The 20,477-nt window shown below is 36.9% G+C and overlaps 1 protein-coding gene across 5 annotated transcripts in view; it reads right to left on the bottom strand.

Moving 5' to 3' along the window:
• Positions 1 to 19,258, bottom strand: part of UBN2 (ubinuclein 2) — a 162,660-nt gene extending 143,402 nt beyond the window's left edge. For 2 of the 5 annotated variants that reach the window (XR_008912323.1, XM_056799760.1), the window contains exons 1-2: positions 18,432 to 19,258; positions 10,090 to 10,182 (exon numbers count right to left, since the gene is read on the bottom strand). Coding sequence is in view for 4 of the 5 variants with exons in the window: in XM_056799760.1 (XP_056655738.1) it covers positions 10,090 to 10,182; positions 18,432 to 18,908 (570 nt within the window). In the remaining variant the exon portion in view is untranslated. The remainder of the gene's footprint in view (positions 1 to 10,089; positions 10,183 to 18,431) is intronic. The other 3 variants (XM_056799758.1, XM_056799759.1, XM_056799757.1) reach the window with 3 other exon arrangements.
• Positions 19,259 to 20,477: the final 1,219 nt, after the last annotated feature.

The following is a 20,477-nucleotide window of genomic DNA, read 5'->3' as shown; positions in this document are numbered from 1 at the left end:
CCCAAAAGCTGGGATCTTTCGGTTTATCGTATACTGTCTTGCTGAGGTCGTTTTCCCCCAGTCTATTCCACTGATCTTCCTTTCTGTTTCTTAGCCAGTACCAAATTGTTTTGATGACTGCTGCTTTGTAATATAGTTTAAGGTCAGGGACTGCAAGGCCCCCATCATATGTGTTTTTTTTTCATTATTTCCCTGGATATCCTTGATTTTTTGTTCTTCCAAATGAACTTTGATATGTTTTTTTCTAAATCAGTGAAGAAGTATTTTGGTAGTTCAATGGGTATGGCACTAATTAGATAAATAAGTTTGGGTAGGATGGTCATTTTTATTATATTGGCTCGTCCTATCCATGAGCAGTTAATGTTTTTCCAATTGCTCAAGTCTAGTTTTAGTTGTGTGGAGATTGTTTTGTAGTTGTGTTCATATAGTTCCTGTGTTTGTCTCGGGAGGTAGATTCCTAGGTATTTTATTTTGTCTAAGGTGATTTTGAATGGGATTTCTCTTTCTAGTTCTTGCTGCTGAGCTGTGTTGGAATTATATAGAAATGCTGATGACTTATGTGGGTTTATTTTGTATCCTGCAACTTTGCTAAAGTTGTTGATTATTTCGATTAGCTTTTTGGTTGAATCTCTAGGATTCTTTAAGTAGACCATCATATCATCTGCAAAGAGCAATAGCTTGGTCTCCTCCTTACCTATTTTGATGCCTTCAATTTCTTTTTCTTCTCTAATTGCTACTGCTAGTGTTTCTAGTACAATATTAAATAATAAAGGTGATAATGGGCATCCTTGTTTGACTCCTGATCTTATTGGGAATGCATCTAGTTTATCACCATTGCAGATTATGTTAGTTGATGGTTTTAGATTTATACTCTTTATTATTTTTAGGAACGACCCTTCTATTCCTATGCTTTCTAGTGTTTTTAATAGGAACGGGTGTTGTATTTTGTCAAAGGCTTTTTCTGCATCTATTGAGATAATCATATGATTCTTGTTGGTTTGCTTGTTGATATGGTCAATTATGTGGATGGTTTTCCTAATATTGAACCAGCCCTGCATTCCTGGTATAAATCCTACTTGATCATGGTGGATGACCCTTCTGATCACTTGCTGGAGTCTTTTTGCTAGTATCCTATTTAAGATTTTTGCATCTATGTTCATTAGGGAGATTGGCCTATAGTTTTCTTTCTCCATTTTTGACCTGTCTGGCTTTGGAATCAGTACCATGTTTGTGTCATAAAAGGAATTTGGTAGAACTCCCTCTTTGCTTATTATGTCAAATAGTTTGTATAGTATTGGGATTAGCTGTTCTGTGAATGTTTGATAGAATTCACTTGTGAATCCATCAGGCCCTGGGGATTTTTTCTTAGGGAGTTCTTTGATGGCCTGTTGGATTTCTTTTTCTGATATGGGATTATTTAAGAATACTATTTCTTCTTCTGTTAGTCCAGGCAATTTATATTTTTGTAAATATTCATCCACATCACCTAGGTTGGTATATTTATTGCCATATAGTTGGACAAAGTAGTTTTTAATGATTGCCTTAATTTCCTCTTCATTGTAGGTGAAGTCCCCCTTTTCATCTTTGATGCTGTTAATTTACCTTTCTTCTTTCCTTTTTTTATTAGATTGACCAGTACTTTGTCTGTTTTGTCTTTTTTTTCAAAGTACCAGCTTCTAGTCTTGTTTATTAGGTTAATAGTTCTATCACTTTCGATTTTATTAATGTCTCTCTTAATTTTTAGGATCTCTAGTTTGGTTTTCTTCTGGGGGGTTTTAATTTGTTTGCTTTCAAGTTTTTTGATTTGCATTTCCAATTCATTGATCTCTGCCCTCCCTAATTTGTTAATATATGCACTCAAGGATATAAATTTCCCTCTGAGTACTGCTTTGGCTGCATCCCATAAGGTTTTAAAGGATGTCTCAACATTGTCATTTTCCTCAATGAAATTACTGTTTCTATGATTTCTTCTCTAACTAACCAATTTTGGAGTATCATATTATTTAATTTCCAATCAATTTTTGATTTGGCTCTCCATGTACCCTTACTGATCATTATTTTTATTGCCTTATGATATGAAAAGGCTGCATTTATTATTTCTGCTTTTCTGCATTTGTGTGCCATGTTTCTGTGACCTAGTGTATGATCTATTTTTGTGAATGTGCCATGTGGTGCTGAGAAGGTGTATTCCTTTCTGTCCCTATTTATTTTTCTCCATATGTCTATTAACTCTAATTTTTCTAAGATTTCATTCACATCTTTTACCTCTTTCTTATTTATTTTTTGGTTTGATTTATCTAAATTTGATAGTGGTTGGTTCAAGTCTCTCACTAATATGGTTTTACTGTCTATTTCCTCCTTCAATTCTAGTTTTTCCATTAGAAATTTGGGTGCTATACCATTTGGAACATACATGTTGATTAGTGATCATTCCTCATTATCTATACTCCCTTTTAACAGAATATATTTACCTTCCCTATCCCTTATGATCTGGTCTATTTTTGCTTTGGCTTTATCAGATATCATGATTACCACTCCTGCCTTCTTTCTATCAGTTGAGGCCCAGAAGGTCTTACTCCATCCTTTAATTCTAACCTTGTGAGTATCAATCTGCCTCATATGTGTTTCTTGAAGACAACATATGGTAGGGATTTGGATTCTAATCCATTCTGCTATTCGTCTACGTTTTATGGGTGAGTTCATCGCATTCACGATCAAAGTTACGATTGTCACTTATGGATTCCCTGGCATTTTGATATCCTCCCCTAATTCTGACCTTTTTTCTTTAACTATAACCTTTTAAACCAGTGATTTACTTTAGATTTGTCCCCCTAGTTCCCTCCCTTGATATGCTTCCCTTTCTAGTCCCTCCCTTTTTGTTCCCTTCCCCTCCCCCCTCTTTCTCTCCCTTTTTATATTCCCTTCCCCCACCCCTCCTTAATTTCCCCTTCTCTTTTACCCTGTTGGATAAGATAAAGTTCAAGATCCCAATGGATCTGGATATTCTAAGCTCTCAGAGTTGATTTTACAGAGAGTAAGGTTTAAGTAATACCAATTAGCACTGTCTTCCTCTCCTCCCTATAGGAAATTTCTTCCCCTCCCCTTCCCATGTGTATCTTTGTGTGAGAAAGATTATTCTATTTAGTTTTTTTCTCTATTTCTTGAAGTATATCTTAGTACCATCAACAATTCACCCCCTTTCTTTTTCTTTCTTTTACGCCCCCTTTCTCCATATTGTCTTAATGCCCCAATCATTCCCTATGCGTGATTCTTCTAACTAATTTAATGATGCATACAATTTTTGAGTTACATATTACAATACCCCCACACATTAATATATATAATTTGATATAAATGTAGTCCTTATAGAAGAGAGTTTGAATAAAAGAAAAAGATAACATTTTTCTCCTTTTCCTTTTCCTTCATATTTACCTTTTCAAGTTTTCCTTGCACTTTGTCTTTGTGTTTGGTTATCAAACTTTCCACAGAGCTCTGGTCTTTTCTTTACAAAAACTTAGAAATCTTCTATTTTGTTGAATGCCCATACTTTCCCCTAGAAGTATATAGTCAGTTTTGATGGATAGCTGAATCTTGGTTGAAGACCCAGCTCTCTTGCCTTTCTGAAAATCATGTTCCATGCCTTATGGTCATTCAGAGTGGCACTTGAAAGGTCTTGTGTGACTCCGATTGGCATTCCTTTATATCTAAATTATCTTTTTCTGGCTTCTTGTAAGATTTTTTGTTTTGCTTGAAAGCTTTGGAATTTGGCAATTACATTCCTGGGAGTTGTCTTTTGGGGATTTAGTGTAGAGGGTGTTCTGTGAACTCTTTCAATGCCTGTATTGCCCCCTTGTTCTAGAATCTCTGGGCAGTTTTCTTTGATTATATCTTGTATTATGATGTCAAGATTACTATTTTTTCTGACTTTTCTGGTAGGCCAATGATTCTCAGATTATCTCTCCTTCCTCTATTTTCCAGGTCTGTCACCTTGTCATTGAGATATTTTGTGTTATCTTCTAATTTCTTAGTCTTTTGGCTTTGCTTTATTAATTCTTGCTCTTTTGCAAGATCATTGTCTTCCAGTTGCCTGATTCTGACCTTTAAAGCCTGGTTTTCCTTTTCAGTTTGGTCTATCCTGGTATTTGAGGCTTCAAGCTGTTTCTGTAGTTGTGTTTTTTCGTGTTTCAGATTACTGAGTTCCTTTTGCATTATTTCCCATTTTTCCTGCCAGAAGGCTTCCACCTTTTTGATAACTTCCAATTTAAATTCTTCAAGAGCTTGTGGACAATTTCCATTTCTTTTGGAAGGTTTTGGAGCATTTGTTTGCGCTTCCTCTTCTGCTGTTTCCTGTTTTTTGTGTTTTCCCTCCATAAAATGTATCCAAAGTCACCTCCTTCTTGCTTTTCTTGGTGTTGGTGTTCTTGGGTACAGTTTGCCATCTCTGTGTTTTGTTTGTTTGTTTTTTCTTCCTCCCCTTTCCAGTCAGAAATCTGAATGAGTAGTACTTGCTCTCAGTATAAGGGTCTAATGGTCAAGGCTTTAGACTCAGGCTAATTCTAGGTTCTCTGCAGCTGCGCTGTCTTCCTGGGGAGGCCCAGGGACTGCTCTTCCCTGCCTGTCAGTGTTTTGGGAGTTAGTGCTCTCAGGTGAAAGTCTTTGGTGGTCTTAGCTAACTCCCAAGACCTGTAGGTGCCCCTTGCTCACATTAGGGGGTCCCTTCACGCACTCAGTGATTATAGCAGACTAGTTCTGGGCACCTGAGATCTGTGCTCCCCTAGCCAGCCTGCCGGGGTTTTGGGTGTTAGTAATCTCAGGAGAAGGACCTTGGTGATCTTATTCAGGTCCCCAAACCTGGGGCTGCCCGTTTTCAGTCCTGGGGTGCCCCTCCCTCACTTGTTGATTCTGGCCAGTGCTGACTTTAACTCTAGCTCCAGCTGTTTGGTGGGGGAGGGGAGGGTGGGTCAACTTTTCGTTCCCTTATATTGTGGAGATGCCGGAATCCCACCTACCTTCAGAGCTTTGCCTTGTTGTGGGGTCTTCCCATTCTTCTGAGGATAGTTGTTTTTTTATTTTGGGAGGGTCTTTTGAGGTCATCTGTGTCATTGGGTCTGCGGAGAGGAAGCAAGCCACTTCTACTCTGCAGCCATGCTTACCCGGAAGTCCGCCATACTTTTTAAAAGAGGCTTCTAAATTATATTTTTCTGTGTTCTTAAAAATCATCAATAAAAATTTTCTTCATGAAGATTGCGTAGAATTCACTCTCTAGAAACAGCTATCTTGGGTTCCACTATATGCCCCATTAACCTTATGTGGCTGAATACACATTGCTACACCTACCTCTTCTATACAAGAACAAGTCACAAAGTCATTGGAATATTTAGTTTCATCATATAAAGAAAGAAAAGAGAATCAGAGTATTCTTGAAATTTTTTTAACATATAGAAGAGAGAAGGAAGTTCAGAGGAACTTTGAAATTTATGTGCTAAATTTATTAACTTTTTAACTTAAAAAATGTACATAATCATCATTGCTTCAGGAATAATTCTCTTTTTCTGATGTTCTTCATATATGGACATTTTTGTAATTTAGCACTGACCAAGTTCAGAACAAAAAATTTTAAATGTATTTAAAATTTTTAAAGTGCAAGCTCTTTGAAAGCTAGGAACATGATAGGCAGTTGATAAATTTGTGTTGACTCTCGTAGGAAAGAACTATCCATTATCAATCCAATAAGTCAACCACCTACTCAAGAACTATTCTGATAAATCCAAGCTGTGAAGAAGACTAGCTAATTAGAAGTCTATCCTGCCTAATGTTTAAAACTTTTCAGAAGAAGAGACTAAACACCCTGTCTTTAATAAGTTGCTACAGTTAAGAAATGACAAAGATGTCAATTTAGAAGAATTATGAACTTCAACAATCCAAACTGTTAAACCCAAAGATCCCAGCTTTTGGAATAAAAACTTGATCTTTAACAAAAACTGCTGGGAAAATTGGAAAACAGTGTGACAGAAGCTAAGTATAGACGAATATCTCACACCCCCTATACCAAGATAAGATCAAAATGGATATAGGATTTAGATATAAAGAATGATACCATAACTAAATTAGAGAAACAGAATAGTTTAACTGGGTAGATCTTTGAAGAAGGGAAAAATTTATGACCAAACAAGAGATAAAGAATATTATAAGATGTTAAATTAACAATATTGATTAAATTAAAAAGCTTTTGTACAAACAGAATTAATGTTACCAAAATTAGAAGGGAAACAACTGGGAAAATTGAGAGAACTAAGTCAAATATATAAGAATAGAAAAGTCATTCCCCAACTCATAAGTGGTCAAAGAATATGAACAAGCAATTTTCAGATGAAAAAAATCAAAGCTATCAATAACCTTACAAAAAATGTTCTAAATTACTCTTGTTTAGAAAAATACAAATTAAATCAACCCTGAGGTACCACCTAACACCTATCAGACTGGCCAATATAGCAGTAAAGGAAAGTGGTAAATGTTGGAGGGGATGTAGTAAAATTGGGACACTAATGCACTGTTGGTGGAGTTGTGAACTGATTCAACTATTCTAGAGGGCAATTTGGAACTATACCCAAAGGGATATAAAATATGCATTCCCTTTGATCAGGTAATACCACTATTGGATCTGTATCCCAAAGAGATAATTTAAAAAGGGGAAAGGACCTACTTCTACAAAAATACTTATAGCCTATTTCTACAAAAATACTTATAGCAGTTCTTTTTGTAGTGGAAAAGAATTGGAAATTGAGGGGATGTCCATCAATTGGGAAATGGCCAAGCCAATTCTGGTACATGCTGGTGATGGAATACTATTGTGCTCTAAGAAATGACAAGCAAAGTGATTTCAGAAAGAGCTGGAAAAGGACACTCCTGAAGGACATATGTAAAAGAATGCTATCCACATTGAGAGAAAGAACTATAGGAGTAGAAATGCAAAAGCAAAACATGACATAACTTATCACATGTATATATGAATATGTGATTGGGGGTTTAGGCCTTAAATATATATATATATCTCTGAGGCAAAAATGAATAATATGGAAATAGGTATCAAGTAACAAAAAAAAAAGCTGGAAAGCTGGAAAGATCTGCAGAAACTGATGCAGAATGAAATGAGCAGAATTGGGAGAACATTGTGCATAATGACAACAGTATTGGACAATGATTATCTGTGAAAACTTGGCTATTCTCAGCCATGCAATAATCGGAGACAATACTGAAAGACTTATGACAGGGAATGTTATTCACCTTCATAGAAAGAACTGTTGGAGTTGTCTTTCCCATCAATATATTTTTGGTTTTATTTTGGGGTTTTGGTTATGTATGAGTTTGCTCTTACAACAATAACCAATATGAAAATGTGTTTTGCATGACAATAAAAATAAATTTTTTTAAACCAATCCAAATTGTTTTAATACAATGTCCAGCTATAAAAATAATGAAACTGGGTTTTGGCTGCTACTGTTTTAAAGCATGCCTGGTTCAACATCTAAAAGACTGCTGACCCTAGCAAACTAGCCAGTTCAGCAAGCTACATATATATTCAGGAAATACAGCCATTTTTTTAGAATTTGGGAACACCTCTCGGACAGTTTATAAAACCAAAGAAAATTACACTAACTTATAATTACACATGTTTTGTATTTGGTTACCTTCTTTTATTTACCAGGTTTGGCCACAAAATACCTTTTGGCTCTTTAGAAAAATCAAATGCACTCTTAAAACTGAACATGTCAATATAAATATTATTCAAAATAATGTGGTAAAGGCTCCAAAATCAGTTGAAAAACGGAGCTCCAAATCCAGGTCATGACATTTTATACTTCACATATTCTGAGAGGGCTTAGGGTTTTCATACACCCTAATAAATAATTGTGGCAGAAGAGAAGCCATATCTTTTAAGAGAATGTGATACCAGAACATTATGGTCTTCGGAGTTATAGATGTAACTGAGATAGAGGAAGAAAACAGTCAGCAGAGCAGATCTTCCAAACAAAACAGATATTTTAAGTCTGGGAAAACATACTCCCAAAGTTAGTAGCACTAAAGTACCTCATTTGTTACTCCAGATAACTTCCTAACCACCACACAGGTGACAAGGATTCTTCATTTACAGCTACAAAAAGTTGCTTTGCCTAAGATGTTAAGCTTTGAAATCACAAAGGAATGAAGCCTATAATCACTTTCCTTTCTTATAGCACTCTACAAAGACTAATTAATTAGATAGTAACTTTTTTTAATCAGAAAATTTTAAAATGGAAAATATTCAATTAATTTTATGTATAGCAATTGGTGTCTAGTATAGTATAAGAGTTAAGTGTTCAATAGTTACAATGCCTTTTCCCCCCAAATATATACAATCACTATTTTATTTATAATAGCATTTGTTTATTACTATGTAACAGTAGCATTACCTTATCAGAACAGCAACAAATGGAAAAAGGATGTAAGAAAACAAAATAGCACAGGGACAAAACACAAACTAGATAGTTTCACTTTCATTCCCCTATCACTACTTACACAACATATCAACTCCTCTAAGCTCTCTTCCAATTCTATGATTCTAATGAACAAGCTAAGATCAGATCATATCCTTCCTCCCTTCCTATTATACTTAGAGTGAAGGAGAATGGATTCCTTTACAAATGACTAATCTGCTCTACTATAGCTAACTTTTCTAATTCAAGCAATAACTGTGTAGTACATGCCAGCTCCCTACCCACTCCATCCTCAAACCTACCTTCTGATAAAGTTCAATATCAGTATCACCAAAAAGTACTTAACTAGTATATCTACACCAGCATCACCTTCTAAATCAAATATATTCTTCTAGGTATCTTCCTTCTACTTTTTTGAGACTACCACTGTAAACGATGTAAAAACTTCCTATACAAGTTCTAATTATTTAGCTGTTTTAAATTTCTCAACTCTCACTGGCAATCCTCTACACATTGCACAACAAAAATTTTACCACAGCACACCACGGGGAAGAATACAGAGGATTCCAAGACTATAAATACTAACAACCCAACTATGCTAGATGAAAAAGAGTAAGAGAATAGATCTCTAAAGCAAATAGTAAATGTAGGCTGCATTATGGTATAGTAAGTCGAAATATCAGAAATCTTATAGGATATGTGATTTTGAATATAAATATCACAAAGTAATCATAAGCAATAATGCTTGCCATTCCCCTTCTTCAAACAAAAGCCAAAAAATCCAAAAACTTCAACCCCAAACTGAAGCATTCCAAACCAACCACATGTGTTCATGTTTATTCCACCATTACCAAAAAGGAAAATGATTATTAGCCATTAGTACTAACCATCCTTTCAACAAAGTAAGGGCTATGTGCTGCCCTTTTGCCTTGAAAATAAAACTTATCAATTCTAAGACAGAAAGTAAAGGAGGGAAGGAGAGAAGGAGGAAGGAACGAAGGAAGGAAGGAAGGATAGTCTACACATAAAATGAGAAGGTTGGACTAGATCCATGTTAGTGAACATATGGCACACATGCCAGAGCAATTCAGAGGGGGCTGTTTCCTTCCTTCCTCCACACACCTGAATGCATTTCTCACATGGCTCATCCCTCTGTCCAGCAGCCCAATGGGAACTCTTCCTCCTGCCCCTGTCAAGAGTAAGGAGTAAGGCAGGGGCTCACACGTGGCATGAGGGTTGCAGTTTTAGCACTCAGTCTCTAAAAGGCTTGCCATCACTGGACTAGATCATTCTAAACTTTCTTCCAGTTTTAAATTCTATAGTTCTGTGTGTGGCAGGACTGAGAATAGGATTATCATCTCCTCTATCATAGGCTGACATGGCCTCTGGTAACTACAAGTTCCAAGAAAGTAAAACAATATTCATGTGGCAATAGATGAATGCTATACTTCAAATGGAAGTTCCATTTAACCACCCAATTACTCAGAAACAATTTGGAGTCACCAATGTTGAACAAACATACATTTATAAACTTGGAATATCAAATGTATCCAAAGGCCCACCAAGTAAGCAAGAAAATAAGGAAAACATCCATCCATGGGATGATAATACTTACATATTTTGCTTCCAACTTCTTAGCCAACATTTCCACCTCATGCCTCTCTCGATGCTCATCATTAAACGGATCTTCTGAATGACTGGGCTTCTTCTGAGGAAGAACAAATGAGAAAAGAAGAAACAGAAGTATTAGTTTAATTTTAAAAATGAGTTTACACACTCAAATATTAATGAAAATGAAAGGTCTTCCCTGAAGACCAAGAACTAACTCTTAAGCCTTCTAAGGTTCATAATACACAATATCTTGAACAGTACTATTTTCCCGTGTTAGTAGGTTTTGGATATCCTGTTTCTCTATGGCTGAGTACCTAGAAAATTCAAATTAGTACAATTCTCAAAATAATTCCTTCAGGGGGCAGCTAGGTAGCTCAGTAAATTGAGAGCCAGTCCCAGAGACAGGATATCCTGGGTTCAAATTTGACCTCAGACACTTCCTAGCTATGTGACCCTGGGCAAGTCATTTAACCCCCATTGCCTAGCCCCTACCACTCTTCTGCCTTGGAATTAATATACTGATTCCAAGACAAAAAGTAAGGATTTCTTAAAATAATAATAATAATAATAATTCCTTCAATAATCTGACTTAAATTTATCAATGCAGAGAAGGTAAAAAGTACTTAAAAATCCACTAACTAAAGATGATTTTATGATTAAAAAAAAAACGGTCTCTACAAATCCTGATTATTAAATCAAGTAGTTTTTCAATTAACCATATATAAATTATATACCTCATAGATTATCTGAAGTTAATATTCAATCCTAGACTGCCTTATATTCCACCAACCAGCTAATCTTGTATAATTCACTGATGGCCTCTTCTGTCAATAGTACTAAAAAAAAATACACACCAATTTTAACGGAGCTAAGAAAAGAGGAAGGGCAATTTTTTTTGCAAACAGCAAGAATAAAACTCAAAGAACATATTTCAAAACCAAAAGAAAATGGTTTTTTTTTACTTGCTGCTCTAGATTATGTGAAACTGTTTCCTTCCTGTAGTATCAATGAAAAGAACTAAAAGTAGTCAAGTTAAAATAAATTTCAACAGCTTTATTTTTTTTTGTACAAACCCATAACAAAATCAATGCCATTCTCTCACAAGCCCTTCTATTTCTCTTAAAGTCACTACTTTTTTTTTTTGCTTCTTCAGTAGGGTTATTATAAAGTAGATTTTTATTATCCCCCAAAAAAATGAACAGGAAAGGAGCTATTCATATTTTTTCATTTCACTCTGGATAATTCCAGAACAACATTTTTTAAAAGAAATTTTGTTCTTTTTCATAAAAAAAAAAGACACAAAAGAAATTACTTCAGCAAAAATAAAACATCAAGATGTATCTACACGTGCAATTTTCCTTAAGACAGAAAAAAGGAACTGGAAAAGGTTTTTTAAAAAGTCTTCCATATGAGAATAAACTAAAAAAAAATTAAGATTCTTCAGATTAGACGTACAATGACTGAAATAAATGATAAAATCAAAGTCAGTGCCATAAAAAATATACAGATGGTACAGATTTGATCCCCAAATTGTTGAACATAAGAACTAGGAGATCTTTCTTCAATCTTGAGGTAGGACATTTTAGAATCAGTCAAAAAACAAGTGTCACTTTACACTTTAGTCTGTATATGGAATTCATCAAATCAGATAATATAGGTGAAAAATAAAAATTGCTTAAAGAACAATATAAAACTATGACAGAACAAAGATTGGCATATACATTACTCCTCTCTATGAGAAATAAAAGGTACAGACTATTGCATATGCTGTAAGAATTGCTTGCTTTGTGTGAGTTAATAGTTGATTTTGCTTAGCTGTTAATGTTTCCAAAGAGAATTCAAAGGGGGAAAAGATGAAGGGGGGGTATATACTGGAAAACAACTGCATTAAATAAATTGAATGCCCAAAGGCTTCCATTATTTTTTAAAGATAAGGAAAAGAGAAATTGGAAGAATGGCAAAAAGAAGGGCTAAAAGGTACAAAGTGAGCTAACTACACACATAGATCTCATTTAAATATTTTTCCACTTGAATTTCAATTGACCATATTGGAATATGGTCATTTATTTATTAATTTATTAAATGCCATCACTGTCATTTTCACCCATACCCTTGTTATTTAACTGTAATTTGGTCTCTTGTTCCTGATGAAGGATCTATTTAAAATTTTAAAATAATACTACATGGTAAAACTATGACATGTTAAGAGAAAATTATAGATATTCCAAGCTTAATCTTTTTTTTTTTTTAATAACCCTTACCTTCTGTCTTAGAATTAATTCCAGGTATTGGTTCTAAGGCAGAAGAGCAGTAGAATCTAGGCAATTGGAGTTAAGTGACTGGCCCAGAGTCACATAGCTAGGAAATGACTAATGAGTGTCACAATCTCCCATCATCTCCAAACCTGGCTCTCTATTCATTGAGCCATCCAGCTGCTCCCACTCCACTCCCAAATCTCATCTTAACTTCTCAAGTTTGAAGTAATGGAGTACTATGTCCCTTTTATACCACTGTCAAAGATCTGGGATAGAAAGGCTACTGGGACTGACCCAACATAGTTATTTTTTATATACTTTGTTGTTATTCAGTTATGTATGATGATTCTTCACAATCCCCTTTGGGATTTTCTTGGCAAAGATACTGGAGTGGTTTGCCAGTTCCTTCTCCAGCTTTTTACAGATGAGAAAACTGAAGGAGGCAGGGTTAAGTAACTTGCCCAGGGTCACATAATTAGGATAATTAGGAAGTGTCTGAGGTCAGATTTGGTTTCCTATCTTTAGGCCTGGTGCTCTATCTAGCAGCCACCTAGCAGCCCCCTCTATCTCTATTTCTAACTCTAGTCTCTCTCCAGAGCTCCAAGTCCCAAAGCAATAACTGCCTATTGGACTTAAATTGGATGCCATGTAGAGAACTCAAATGTAATTATGTCCAAAATTGAACTAATTCTCTTTATTCCAAAATATCTTTCTTCCCTCTAGTCATCCAGATATTCACAACATGAGTGTCATCCTTGAGTGTTCATTCTTGCGCACACACATCCAACTGCTTGCTAGATATTTTAAATTTCTATTTCCTTATCATCTCCCAATCTATTGCCTTCTCTCCACAAACACAGCCACTATCCTAGTTGAGGTCCTGATCTCTCATGTGGACTATTGCACTAATCTCCCTGTCTTGAATCTCTCTCTTTTGTAATTCATCCTTTATATAACTACCAAAGCAATTTTCCTAAAGCAAGTCTTACTCTGTTTTCTATAAATTATGCTAGTGGCTCCCTATTATTTCCACAATCAAATATAAACTATATTTGGCACTTATAGATCTTCATAGCAATATTCCAACCTGCCTTTCCAGCCTTATTGAACATTATACATGCTCATGCAAAGTGTGCTCCAACCAAACTGGCTTTCTTGTTATTTCTCACAATATGACATTTCATCTCCCATATCAATGCCTTTGCACTTGGGCTGTGATCCATGCTTGGAATATACTCTCTATCATATCCATTTTTTGAAATCTCTAGTTTCTCCTGCAAGGCTTGGTTCAAATGCCACTTTCTAAATAAGGCCCTTCCTGATCTTCTCAGCTACTAGTGTCTCTCCTTGAGAATAACCTTGTATCTATTCTGTATATGCCTATATACTGTTGGTATCCTGTTAAAACCAAGTTCCTTGAGGACTGGAATGGTTTTTGTCTTCTGATTTCTCAGCATCTACCACACTATATCTGGGACATGGCACATGCTTAATAAATTTTTGGTTCACTGACATGTACTCTTAAAAGAAATTAAAACTCTACATTTGCATGTACAAACTTGTTAAACAACTGTTTTTTCAAAGTAATCCTCAAATCTGGTTTAATATTCCTTCAAATGGAAAAATAGATTTACAAATTTAAATCTTTTGAACAAAAAACAACTTCCCTACAAAAGGAATAAAGTAATATATTGATATTAGAGGAACAACTCAAATAAAGCATTTCTAATAAAACTAGCATTATTTTCAAGTCCATCTGTTATATAACTCTGCTTTCAAGGTTGGCATGCCAGGTAATGGCTAACAATTTTGTTCCAAAAATGTGTAAAACAGAGTTTCTTTAATAAATACCATCATCTCCTACATTGTCATTTTTATATTAAAACCTCAGGATTAATGTACTCCTCTAATTAACCAGAAAATCTATTTTGTTTCAATCCTTGTTTAACTTGTCTAAAAGGTTTGCATTTTTGGCTTTAACAAAGTAGAATATTGGAGAAGGAAATGGCAAATAACTATTGTATCTTTGCCATTCTAATCCCAGAGACAGTATAGTCTGGGAGGGGTCACAAAAAGTCAAAAAATGACTCAATCAACTGAATAACAATAAAAGTAGAAGAGTGAATATAATTTTCTTTCATTGATGGATAGAGGCTCTTGAGCTATGTCAAAATTAACATAATTGCCAATGAACACTGTACAACAGAGAAGATAAATGTACTGACACTAGGATATTCCTTAGTAGGGATTCTGGTTGAGTACATATGTGTGAGTGATTTACCTCTCAAAAGTGGAGTATAGAAAAATTGATTAGGCAAAATTTTAACATAAATACTTTTTTGTATTTGAAGGGCAATGAAATTAAAGTATCACAAAATAACTGTTGGATTTCTCATGTAACATACATTATCTTATAAACTTCTTCCAGTCTAGTTATTTAGAGTTTAAATCTGTGATTCATTCTTTTCTGAACTATAATATGCTGTATAAAATGACTTCTCATTTTACTAACAGAAATACAAGATGATATAGTTTAGATTAATGTGAATTTAATTAACTTGATGTTGAAAATGTTCTGACACATTTCCCATAACTAGAGATTCCAAATAATAAACATATAAATAAAAAATAAGGTTGGAACTACTGTTTTGTTGACAAAGAAAATAAATTCTATTTGCATTTTGATTTTTATTGCTTCTCCCTCTTGTAACTTACTCTTAAATAACTATAATTTTAATTACTATGGATTTGAAAGATGATTCTACTTTTTTAATTTGATGACATATTCACTGAGCACAACAAATCATCTAAAAGTCTACTTTCAGTGCAATAGAGTACTGTATTAAAAAGTTTTTAAGATTGAGTAGCATGACAAATGACACATCATCTTACTAAAACATATAAAGGATGTTTTTACTCTGAACAAAAATGGCTATTTTTTCTATAGTCACAACAAACTGAACACAACATTGAAGATATTAAAAAAATATGAAAAATTTGAAAAAATGGATTGTCTTTCATTACATGATAGCAACAATGATTTTAAACTTATCAAGATAGCAGAACTAGCTGGCACTTCAAAGATATTTTTCTCCTATATTCATTTACTTTGGAACATTCACCACACAACTCTATTAATTTATTTGCTATCTTAAGTATTTTGGTTCATAATAGAGACTCATTTATTTGCTTTCTCCTAGGAATCTTTCATCTACATTTAATTTTTGGTAGCAAAAATCACTAAATTTAAACCAAATCAGGTGAGTATATGTATGCATATTATAATGTCATGGAAAGAGCGCCTGTGAAGTTATTGCATATATTGATTTATACAATTGTAGTGACTTCTTTTAAAATGGTGAAACTTGGAAATTGGGAACTGAAAATTTATTTCAAATAAAAAAAACTAAATTATATTTGTGTTTAATTTCTCCAATTTCAGAGTTTCAAAATTATTTGGGGATGAAGAGATAATATGATCTCTTAAATTTAAGTAAATCTAATCAAAGAAATGATATAAAGCACCATAAAATGGTGTAGTGATCCTTGTAATGGGATCCAAAAGACTTAGGTTCTAATACTAACTATGCCACTTGCTTTATTTGGCAAAATAAATCAGTTTTCCTGGACCTGTTTCCTCATTTAAAATGATAACTAATGATTTCTTCCAACTAACATTCTTCCATTCTTATTCCTTTAAACAATTCATATTGGTTCAACACATTTAGTCAAAGAATTAATTACAATAATGAAAAATGAATGAAGTGCAAAGAGTTAATCAGATTGTAAGTTATATAAAGCCCAATCTTATTTGGCATTTACAGCATTCAATTATGAAAAATTCACCTTAACTTTTTTTAACCCTTACCTTCTTAGAATAAATACTGTGTATTGGTTTCAAGGCAAGAATGGTTCCTTAACCATTAACTAGGCAATGAGGGTTAAGTGACTTGCCCTGGGTCACACAGCTCAGAAGTGTTTAAGGCCATATTTGAACCCTCTCAAAGCCTGGCTCTCTATTCATTGAGCCACCTACCTTTAACAATTAAGAGATGTGCAGATCCAAAAAAAGCATAGAAAGCCTATTAATAAAGTAAGTTATTGGATGCCCATTTCTGGACAGCCAGTAAACTGCATAAATTCTAAATTATCTGGGGTCAATAATTCTCTTTCCACTATTACCAACAGTATCATATCCATGATTTTATAAAAGACTAGAAGATGTCAAAAATGAATATTAAACTCTAACATGACCAAAACAGAACTTCTATTTTCTCCCAAACTTCCCTGTTTCTTTTGATGGTATCACCATACTTCTGGTTATCTACTTTCCTAATCCTAGGGTCATCCTTGACTCTTCTCCATTATATGCCATCAGTTCCCAAAACCTGTCAAAATTTTCTCCCCATGTTTTTTGCATTCCTTCCTTCTTTTGATTACCATTGCCTGGAACACTAGGAAAATCTCCTAAATGGTCTCCCTGCTTCCTTTCTCTTTCATCTCTAAAGTTGTCTTTCAAATAGCCACCAAACTGATGCTTTTAAAATACGAATCTGGCCATGTCGTATATTCTCCCCAAACACCCCACACACATCTCCAGATCCAGAAGTCTTCACTTCACTACCTCCTTATTATTGCAACAGGATAAAATACAAAATCTTCAACATATCATTTAAACCCCTAGAAAATCTACTTCTCACCTACCTTTCTTATCTTATTTGATATTACTCCACTTTACAGAATACTGGTTTCAGTCAAACTGGCCTTCTAAGCTATATAGCCTTCACAATATTTCATCTCCTACCTTCTGCTTTTTGTAAAGAGGCCCCCACATACTCACTGACTCATAAAATCCCCATGTTACTACAAAGCACATTTCAGGTGCCCCACAGTCTAGATGAAGCTTTTCCCCATCCCCTGCTTCAGTTATTAGCACTGCTATTACTTGTATTTACTTAATTATGTACCTGTTGTATCAATCCTGTAAGAACATAAGCTCTTTAAAGGCAAGGGTTGTTTCACATATAATCATTTGGATTTCGTGTACATTGTCTTTGTATTCTCAAATGTCTAGTACAGTGGCCAAAATAACATTTAATTTTTTTTTTTACTCAAGAGCCACAAACATATGGCATGAGCAAACCTCACCACCTACTGTTCACCAATTATATTAAAAACAAGAGTCTTGGATTTCAAAATTAAATTAGTGAGAAAGGAGCTCAACCAAAGATCATCTGCCAGAAAGAATGTTGATCAATTACAATTCCCTCTACCTGCTGATCTTTAAATTAATAATTATATATGTTCAGTCAAAAATTATGATAAATGCCACATAAAACGGAAGAGATAGCTATCTTCCCACGCCTAAATTACCAACTAAGCAGGTCCCATAGTAACTTGAGCTTAAAAGGTTTACCCACAGGAACTAAAGAAGGTAACTAGATAACCTCCTCCAACAATTTTCTGGAGTGGAATTCCTAGTCTTTGGGAAATTACTGGGACAAAATTACTTGCAATTCCTTAAATACAGAAAAAGATTACAAATTTACATGGGGAATACTTTGAGCTAGCAATTCTTGGTAGAGACCTAGCACAAGCAAACAAATTGATGCTGAGAAAGATTAGTCAATCTCTCTGCTTCATTTCGGTGTTGGGGGAAATGTCCTCAAAGGTTTTTGCCTTTGCCTATCAGAAAAAGCTGGACAGCTAAAATCTAGGGTACAGCTTTATCCAGTTCCAAGTCTAAAAGAGAAAGAGATCTAACTACACAGGTTTCAGAATAGGTGCAGGTAAATAGGCCACAGAATAGTGTTAGGAAAAGGTGAAGAAGGTGGGGACAATCATTGTGTGTTGTTATAACCTTGAGAGATCCCAAGGAAAAGCAGCAAAGTAGGGCTGGCCTCGAGGTGTGTGGTCTGCTCCTGGCCCCCCTCCTTCCCTCTCTGGGATGGTGTGAGATGGACAGAGGCCCCACACGGAGGGCATCTTGCCTGCCCCGACCCCGAGTTGGAAAGGGGCGAAGAAAGAAGGAAAAGATGAAAGGAGGCAGGAAAAGATGAAGGGAAGAAGGAAGAGGGAGGGTGTTCGGTACCCGTTGTTCTCCGCAGAGCAGCAGCTCCGGATAACTGAACTCCACGCAGCTTTCGTCAGTGGGATCCTTCAGCACCAGCTCCAGGCGCACCGTCTCCCCCAGAGGCCGCGGCGGCTCGGCCCGGACGGCTGCTTCCCTGACGGGGGGCGGCGGAGGAGGCGGGAGGTGCAGTTGGGGGGGCGGCAGCGGCGGCGGATCGGGCCGCGGGGGCTCGCGGGACTGGGGCTGCTGCTCAGAACGGCTGCTCTCGCGCGGTGGGGCGGGCGCCTTCTCCGGCTGCGGTCGCAAAGGTTCCGACCGGGGGTGGGCGTCTCGCGGTGCCGGCGGCTCCGGTCCGGAGGACTCACGATAAGGTTGCGGCTCAAGGCGCGGAGGCTCCCGCGGATAATCGGGTTCACGCTCTGGCCCCGGGAAGTCGAGCTCGCGCCGCCTCACGGGTGACAGGCTAATGAACGGCACCCTGCGCGGCTCCGCCATCCTCACTGTAGCCCCTCACGGCTCCGGCCCTCCCCAATCGGCCGACCCGCCGCGCGCGCCTCTCCGGCTCGCTGACTGCCCTTCTTTCCTACCTTCGTTGCTTCCTTGCCCTGCACCAGCCACAGCCGCCGCCGCCGCCGCCGCCGCCCCCCAGAAGGAACTGTTCCCCCTTCCCCCACCCCAACTATGTTCTGATCGGCTCTACCACCATCGCTCGGGTCGCTGCGGCCGCCATGTTGGATCCCCCACATAAATAGAAGCAGGCCGCTCTGCGGGGGCATGCGCAGAGAAAAGACGCTCACGTCCACCGTCGTGGCTGTTATTGCTCAGCGTTCCCTGTTCCTCCCAACGGTCAGGAGTCAGGACAGCTCCTCGGAAGTGACGTAGAGGCCGGGAGTGTTGCCGTGGATACAGAGACGCTGCCGGCACTCTTTCAGCAGCAAGATCCTTAAAAGGGGAGGGTTCCGGGTTTCCGGAAGATATTTTCCTCTGGCCCTCAACCCTGGAAGAAGGAAGCAACCTGTCGCTGGTTCCCTTTTCTAAAACCTAGAAACCTAAGTAAGAAAAAGCCAGCAATGGCGCCGGAGTGTCCCGCAGGGGCTCTTCAGTCTCAGTCCATCTCGTCCTGTGTGCTCTTGGGAAAGAGTAGAGGTTTTGTTTGAGTGATACTGAGAAATCTTGGTAAATATTTAACAACGATCAGCGCTACGGGGGAAAATGTGCCCAGGACACACTTATTAGCATTCTCCGATTTCCGAGATATAATAATTCAAAATATTTAAATTACACATCAGGTTTGAGGAGCCAATTTGAGCAGGTTCCAGCACATCCCCAGATCAGGAGCAAAGTGCCTTTCCTTCCTGGCTTCTCTCCATACCTCTGCCCCGGGAAGAGGATGATTAGTAGCAGCTAACTAGGTTAGACAGAGCCTGGCCAGATGGCCTCTATTTCCTTCCCTTGGGAGATTGGCTTTCTGGAGCATCTCAGATCCAACGTAGCGGGCCATCAACCTGTTCTGTGGTTATCTATGGCCGCTTCCTATCTGACTACCCCTCGCCCCAGGATAGCCCAACCGCCCAGGATTGCCCGACTTTATTGTAATGTAGGAAATAGCCTAAAAGCTATTCCCCTTCCTCCCTCCCCCCAAGGTGGGGTATAAGGCATAGAGCTGTAGAGGTAAGAATCTTTGACTTGAATTCCTCAGTGCCTTGAATGAGTCCAATCTTCGGCCATTATTAGTTTTGGAACTATGGGCAAAGCAGTAAACCTTTATGAACCTTAGTTTTCCATTATATAAAATAGGGATAATGATACCTGTAGCTTAGGGTAGCAGTGAGTAAATTAAAAAAAGCAAATCCCCAGGACTTAGCATAGTGCCTGGCTCTTAGGCTCTTAATGAATGCTCCTTGCAAAGACTATTAAGCTTTTATTTACTATATGACAAGTGCAAAGTGCTGGGAATACAGACATAAAAGCAAAAGACTGCCCACAAAGAGCTTTTAGCAAGTCTAGGCAACGAGCATTTAAGTACTTATAGTGGCCAGACACTGCTAAGCATGCTTTTTTTTT

The sequence above is a fragment of the Monodelphis domestica genome, chromosome 5 (genome assembly GCF_027887165.1).
Source record: "Monodelphis domestica isolate mMonDom1 chromosome 5, mMonDom1.pri, whole genome shotgun sequence".
Lineage (NCBI taxonomy): Eukaryota > Metazoa > Chordata > Mammalia > Didelphimorphia > Didelphidae > Monodelphis > Monodelphis domestica.
Note: the sequence above shows the minus strand (reverse complement) of the source record. Positions and strands in the feature narration are given on the sequence as shown.